A 7812-nucleotide genomic window follows, 5' to 3' on the forward strand; every position below is an offset into this window, starting at 1 on the left:
AAAATAGTGCATGGGTAGCGTTAGCGTTTGTGAGTTTCATGAACGCTAATAATAGTGAAGGTAGTAAACTGTTTTCTGCCATTTCAGTTTCCTGTGGTTTCCTATTTCTTCTATTCCCGCCATTTTCATGTTGCCACATCTTATCGAGATTATTTTTCTTGCGCCTTTGCATTTTGCAATCTACTTTTCGACTTTTTTTTTTTAAACATGCAGATATTAATAAATTACGCTATTTTTATCACGCAACTTTTGAAACATAATCTCAAATAATTTTAAATTTTAAATGACAAATATGTGCAAATAAGTAACATAAAAATTTTACTTTAAACTTAAATATTAAATCTATTTTATACGTATAATACAGTATAATTTTAGAGAAAAAGAGGATTACTTGAAATCAAAAATTATTTATAGCGATTAAGAGCAGACGTTCGGGGAGACGCTATCAACGCTACTACCAGTGCTACGTCGTAAACGCTAAAAATCGTTCATGGAACTCACTATCACTCTATGTGCACTATTGCGCTATTGGCTACACGACAGGTTAGTAGCGTTTGCATTGGTAGCGTCCCTGAACGTACTCTTAGCGATGCATGTGTGCAACTTGCGATGTATGCAATCGTAGCCTTCCCCTATAATTCCTGTTACTACTTATTGCACCGTGTGCACTAGAGTTCTATAGATGAGAAACGCGATATCGGTGTCGCGATTTCTGATTGGTGATACCTATCTAATTAAATTAGCTATATTGTGCCCGCAGTGGAGGTATCACATGTTTTTTTTTTTTAAGGGTTTGATTGTGTATCTTGAAATGAGATGAACATTACAAAAGTGAACAAATTCACTATAATATTTATAATTTAATTGATTAATACCTAGTAATCATTGCTCACTTGTAATTTTTATTGCAGGAATAAAGAACAAACTTAATGCTGTCAGTCTTTTCTTTTGTGCAGGATCGAGCCAGCTCAGCCAAGATGTCTACGTTTGTGATAATCGCGTAAAACAGAGAGGACCCTTTCGTTTGATTTTCGAGAGGGCAAAATTGAACGATTATATATTTCGGACCGGTACGATTCGTACGGCAAACCGAAGTTTTTTGAATCTTGGAAAGTGATCGCAAACGTATGTTGTGAGTCAGAATGACCGAGGAAGCGCAACAATCCGAGAGTACTGCACAGAACGACAGCTGTTCCGTGCAGAACGACACACAGACCAATTCGTCGGATATTGGAAAAGCCAAAGATAACAAAAAAGAAAAATGTCGTCCCATAACGAAGGTTTGTCTGAATCAACAGATATAAACTCTTTACTCCATAATAGGCAATCTTTTATTAGCTTCTCCGATATTTTGAAATAACAGTACAAAACATGATAGGTTATGCTAAATAATAATATGAGAATAGAACCGGCTAAATTTTATTGATTTAAACGAAATCTTGTGGATATGTAGAGTAATTTCAGATTTAAGCAAAATTTATTGTATATGTATTTAATAAGCATTCTTCAAACCAAGATCTAACTTTTTTAAGATTTTCATAATCTAATTCTTTAATTAACACGTGTGCTCATGAATATTGACGAGAGAAGGAGAGAGAGGAGTGGGAGGGGGGGGGGCAGGAGGCACTTGTACTCTTCCTAAATTTTAACAAAACAAATTATGAAAATCATTTTTACAATAAAATATTAAACTTATTGTTTCATTCAACATTATTTATAAAAATTTGCTAAAGATCTTTAAAGGCTGGCTAATATAAGTATTTTAATAAATTTTGTGTGAAAATATATATTTTTGCTCCCTTTGACTGAAATCTTGGATACATCCATGCCAACCTTTAAAGATCTTCAGTAAAATTTATATAAATAATGTTGAATGAGACAATAAGTTTAACATTTCATTGTAAAAATGATTTTCATAATTTGTTTTTACTCACTAAAATTTAGGAAGGATACACCTTAGGTTGCCACTTCTCAGTTTTGGTTGAAAATTCCAGTTTTTTTTTTAACAAAAAACAATTAGTTAGAATTCTCTTTAATTTTAAAAAACATGTAATATATTGTAATATATTGTTAACTGTTACTAAATATATAGTAATTATTATATGTGTTATATTGTTGACTGGGATTAGGTGGTGATCAGAAGACTGCCTCCATCAATGACTCAGGATCAATTCTTAGAGCAAGTCTCTCCACTGCCAGTACACGATTATTTGTACTTTGTGAAGGCAGACATGTCCCTTGGCCAGTTCTCATTTTCTCGTGCTTATATTAATTTCATGGAGCAACAAGACATCTTCATGTTTCGGGAGAAGTTTGACAATTATGTCTTCTTAGATTCTAAAGGAGTGGAATATCCTGCAGTAGTGGAATTTGCGCCTTTTCAAAGATTACCAAAGAAACGGGTGGGCAAAAAAAAGGATATCAAATGCGGTACCATTGAAAGTGACTCGTATTATATAAGCTTCTTAGAGAATTTAAAGAATCAAGAAATTGATTCAAGTGTAGCCCAATCGAAAACCGAATATTCTTATCAACCACCAGATAGTGAGTATTTTTCGTTTCATGTATATTTCTTATTTAAATAATAAAAATATATATACATAATATAAGGTATAAATAGACCAAAACACAAACAAATAAGGTATACATTTAAAAAATTTATTTTAATAAAAACATTGAGTTGAAACGGGACGTTTTTGATTTATAATCGTTACTTTCGTATTTATATTTAATTTAAACTCTCAAATATCACACTAGAGAGAGTACAAATTCGCACCAGCAAAAATTTATTTTGATTATTTTTATTTGATTGTATTATTAAGTAAATCAAAACATTCTTGTTAACTCGGTGATAAAATACTTTGTGTTGTGTTAAAATAATTTTTGTTTAACATGTACCCTATTCGCTCGTTTTGTACTTATTTATATTACTTTGCAAATACGAATCATTAATTCTTATCGTGTAGATATATATGTATTATGTATATGCATATAAATAAGTGTTTTAAAATTATAATGATTATATTGTATAGATACAGTGAAGAAAATTACTACAACCCCATTGCTCGAGTACTTGAAACTTCGTAAGCAAGAGAAACAACGTCTTAGGGATGAGAAGCGTGAGGAGAGACGACGCAGAGATATAGAAAGACGGAGAACCAAAGACGATCCTGTTATCTCTAAGGTAGAATAATCGAATTGATACACCAATTGATACTAAATGGCAACAAATACAGTACGGAATAATATAATAATTATTTTGCTTGTAATCCAATTTGGTCAAGACAGTTTTATATTGCACTTTTCATTCTTTACTGTATTTGCTGATACCATACATTTTCATCTGCAGCATATATATAACGCGGAAGACGAACAATCACCTAACTCTCCCATACCTCATCGCACAAATGTCAAATTTGAAGACGCGTTTTTTCAATGCTTTTGCGAAAACGCAAGTACATATAAATACGGAGAAGAAATTTTCCTCGATAGATTTCTATACAAACGAGCGCAAGGAAAACTATATAAGACTCATGAAAGGTTTTACAAGCACATTAGAAAGACAAAACCAATTAGAAGCATGTTTGAAGTCAAGAAACAATATTTAACTGGCAGTACTCAAGTTAATCGCAAAACTTATTTATATTTCTACAAAGGCGATCATGTAAGAAAAAATTCTTCGTTGGCAATAGAAAGAACTCGTTATATTTTTTTCTCCGTTTAAATTATTCTTATAATACCTTAGAATATATATGAGATTCTTTTCATTTACGCTAGTAGCCGCGATTTTCTTCCTGATCTTGATCTACGAAAAAGCTGCGGTAACAATATTTACGCCGAAAGAATCATATACTACTTCAAAGTGGCGTGTAAAAAGAATGGCAGGATTTAACTTTGCGAATTGATCTACTGCTGTATCGTGAGAACATGCAGAAAAATCGATGCTGACATTTGACGAGCTGGTTTGGTGATGGTTCTCGAGAAAGGAATGTTTATTGTATATTTGTCACACTTAACTTTATATTTTCGAAACTTTATGTAATTTCATACATTGTCAATTTGTAATTCTTTCTGTACCTAATTTTTGAAAAGAATTTTTTTCAAAACATATTATTTATGTATTTGATAATTGTGCTCTATATTTCGTTGTAAGACGAACCCGCAAACACTATAATGAAGAAATATGACGTGCAAAACGATAAAAAGTGTGTAAAAGGCAGTAAGTGTATCGAAAGTGATCGAAATAATTCGAATGAAATAATATTGCAGCTTAATTTTCGGGTAAATGCTAACTATCTTTTCTTTGTTATTTGAGTTTTGGAACCGCAAGCCGTTTAGTGAGCATTGACACAAAAATCAGATCGAAATAATTCGAATGAAATAAGATTCTTTACATTAAAACAATGTTAGGAAGTTAAAAGCAGGCATTTTTAACTTCTTAACATCGAAATGCTTATCTGATACATAAAAATAACAGCATAGAGTAATAGAACAGATATATAGTTTTTAATTTTTGCAGGTTTTAAGAAATCCAGACTTAGATAAAGAATTGAGCAAAGATGATAAAGAGAATAAAGAAGAAAGAGATAAACTCTCGCCGAAGGAACTGAAAAATAAAAACAAAAGAGACGAGAAAATAAGAGAGAAATCAACGCGAGATCGAGAAATTAAACCTATCATTAAGGGGTATAGAGATCGAGTTGACGATAGGAATAAGGAAAGAGAAATCAAGCAACGGCGATACGATGAAAAAAAGCCATATGGTAGACGCGACGACAGAGAAGATAGAAGAATCGAGCTTCGAGACGACAGGAGATATGAGATGAAGGAAGATTTTAGGGAGTCCAGAGACAGAAAGGTGGAGGAAAGACGCGGAAAAAGTTATGAGAAAATGAGACAAGAGAAGAAAAAGTTAGCCGAAACGAAAAAACAAATTGCCGATGCAAATGGGGATGATACAACTTCAAAAAAAGTGAAGGAAGAACATGATACTGTTCCAGAGAAGGAAAATGGAAATAGCAAAGAATCTGTATATAATGGAGATGATTTAAGATACACTAAAGACAACGAATGTGAGCAACGTAATACTGCCGATGACAGGATAACGATGGACACGTTACAAAATTGCCGGGACAGTGTGGAAGAAGGGAACGATTCGGTCAATGCAGGTGAAAAAAATTTATTCGTATAGTTATCATAGAAGAGAATTTACTTCTTCCCTCATTTTTCTTAGCATTATTGATTCCAACACCTTCAGGAACTTAATAACGTCTTTTTATACAAAGCTAGATAGGAGCTACTCTCGTCATAAAATAGGTATATATTTTGATGAATATCTATCTAATTAGCAAACACAACAGAGTCGATTTTATATATCCGTTTAATAAACGAGGGAAAATATCTGTGCAGGAATATTTTTGTGACAAATGCAGCATGATATAACATACATATTTGCACAGATGTCAATGATGAGGACGATTCTGAAGATAAGGAATCGAAAGTTGTAAAGAGGCGAAATTCCCTCGAAAGTGGCGGCGAAGGCGGTGCAGGTGATGGCAACTGTTTACGACGTCACAAATCATTAGACGGGGGAGGCCAAAGTAATCTCCAGAAGAATGATAACGAGGAGAAAGAGAAGGATAAGAAAGATCCACGAATGGAACGTAGAATACGAAATAAGGTAAATACTTCTTGTTCGGTGACACTATTTCCTGTACTGAACCTTTATTCTCAATATGAAAGTGTTGGATTTTAATTTCCTCATTAATTTTATTATAATTGTAATTTTTACTTTTTTGAACATGGAATGTATCCCGTATTCTTTTTTTAATTATTTCTTCAATAATTTTCTTAAATCTCTATATTAAATCTCTATATTTTTTTTCCTATAATAAATAATTTATGAAACAATTACTTTCCAATAAGCTGACGTTACTCTGACGTCATTTTGATGTTAAAATGACAGTTAATATCAAAATGATAAATATCAATTTGCTTTCTAGATTAGAAAGCAAGTTGATATTTATCATTTTGAAAGCTTACTATAAAGTTAATACATTTCTTTCACATTATATTTCTTTCATATTAATATACTTATTTGAAAGAAAATTTTTATTCCCTATTCGATTGATTGCAGGATCGCCCGGCAATGGAGATTTATAGACCTGGCATGGGCAAATTTAGCAAACAACGACTGGAACGTGAGAAATCCAATGACGAACGGGCATCTCTGTCGCAAAGTCCTACACCAAATCCTAGTGCCTCCTCCGCGACTGGCAAGCCTGGAAAAGTTGCTGCCACGGAAGTACGCTCGATGACATTCAAACGCAGCGTCACTCGCGACGCAGCGTAAAGGATTCTCATTTTCAGGTCTTATCACTTGGACGTACTCCACCGGCAGACTCACGGATGGCACTTTGACTTCCGCGCAGCAGATTTAAATGCCTATAATTTTCCTCGTCGTGCTGTATAAAACATATCGCCATCTTTGCTGTGTGATAAAATGTTAATTCTAAACTTGTATACTAGATAAACATTTCACGCACAGTCTGATATCATACGTTTCGCGGGTTTCTTTTTTTTTTAGATGTAATTTTATTATTGTAATATTAAAAAATTAATAAATAAATGTAATGTACTTTTCGTAATAATTATACTTTAGCGGATATCTAGAAATTTTCGTGAATAAGAAAATTTTCTAATAATAGCAATATTAATAGGTTCTAATCATCAGAATGAGTTCAAAGGTGAGTTGCACGATTCGTTGACTGAAAGGCCTTTGTTTTTTTAATGTTTATGCAAAATTTTGATTTTTTTTCTGTTTTTGGATTTTTTTTATATATCTCAGCTTGTATAAGTCAGATCGAGAAAAAAAAAAGGGAATTGTTCATAATAAATTCCTTTACTAAACTAAAACCATGGAGTAATAAGGAAATTAAACTCAAGGTCTGAAAATAAGCTCGAAATATGGTAATAAACCCGGTAAGGAAAACCCATGGAAAATCCAGCACGTGATTTTAGTGCTATCACGCTTTGCGGGAAAAGTTATAAGTATTGACTGTCACGTGGTCACACATATGTATCACTACATACATGCATACATACATGAGTGATCAGTACTTCTAACTTTTCCCGCAAAGCGTGATAGCACTAAAATCACGTGCTGGATTTTCTATGGGTTTTCCTTACCGGGTTTATTACCGTATTTCAAGCTTATTTTCAGACCACTAAAATCACCGTATTTCGAGATCTTTCTCAGGAGAGAGTGGTTTACACGTGTGAACTCAGAAGAGCTCAGAAGAAAAGAGTTTTACACGTGTAATTTTCTCGATTTTGCGTAATACAGTAATTTCTGCACATAAGTACTTCTTTTTAAATAAAAATAGTTGAATTTTCTGAATCTTTTTGTAATAATTTATCAGCAAAAACCTACGTAAGTGTTTTCAAGAGACAACATCCAGCCAAGTGGATTGGAAATAATAATTCGCGATAATCGGATAATCAAATTGTAAGTAAAAGAAAATTTTTTATAGATTTTTTTACCTGAATATAATCTTACATACAATCATTATTAAAAAATTTGTGGCGTTAGGAAACACTGAAAATTAATCAAAAATATTAAAAATTGAATAAATACATTATGTTCATGCTGAATTTTTGAGGTGTTCTTCAAAGACTACGAAATTTTTGGTAATTTTATCGTATCCAAATCGTAAAAATGTATTAAAAAATACTCTACTTATATTTTTTGTACAAATTGGTTCCTTTTTTACGCTTTTCTTTTTCTACGTCTCTTTTTATATATATATATAT

The 7812-nt window shown here is 32.4% G+C and overlaps 1 protein-coding gene across 3 annotated transcripts in view; it reads left to right on the forward strand.

The window, feature by feature from the left end:
* Positions 1-6564, forward strand: part of LOC108747732 (regulator of nonsense transcripts 3B-like) — a 7907-nt gene extending 1343 nt beyond the window's left edge. For 2 of the 3 annotated variants that reach the window (XM_018485407.1, XM_018485406.1), the window contains exons 2-8: positions 957-1280; positions 2130-2544; positions 3033-3184; positions 4520-5168; positions 5460-5680; positions 6137-6304; positions 6370-6564. In XM_018485407.1, the coding sequence (XP_018340909.1) occupies positions 1143-1280; positions 2130-2544; positions 3033-3184; positions 4520-5168; positions 5460-5680; positions 6137-6304; positions 6370-6420 (1794 nt within the window). In that variant the 5' untranslated portion in view covers positions 957-1142 and the 3' untranslated portion in view covers positions 6421-6564. Of the gene's footprint in view, positions 1-956; positions 1281-2129; positions 2545-3032; positions 3185-4519; positions 5169-5459; positions 5681-6136 lie in introns of all 3 variants that reach the window. The other variant, XM_018485408.1, reaches the window with a different exon arrangement.
* Positions 6565-7812: the final 1248 nt, after the last annotated feature.

This window comes from Trachymyrmex septentrionalis, unplaced genomic scaffold, assembly GCF_001594115.1.
Source record: "Trachymyrmex septentrionalis isolate Tsep2-gDNA-1 unplaced genomic scaffold, Tsep1.0 scaffold20, whole genome shotgun sequence".
NCBI classification, from domain to species: domain Eukaryota; kingdom Metazoa; phylum Arthropoda; class Insecta; order Hymenoptera; family Formicidae; genus Trachymyrmex; species Trachymyrmex septentrionalis.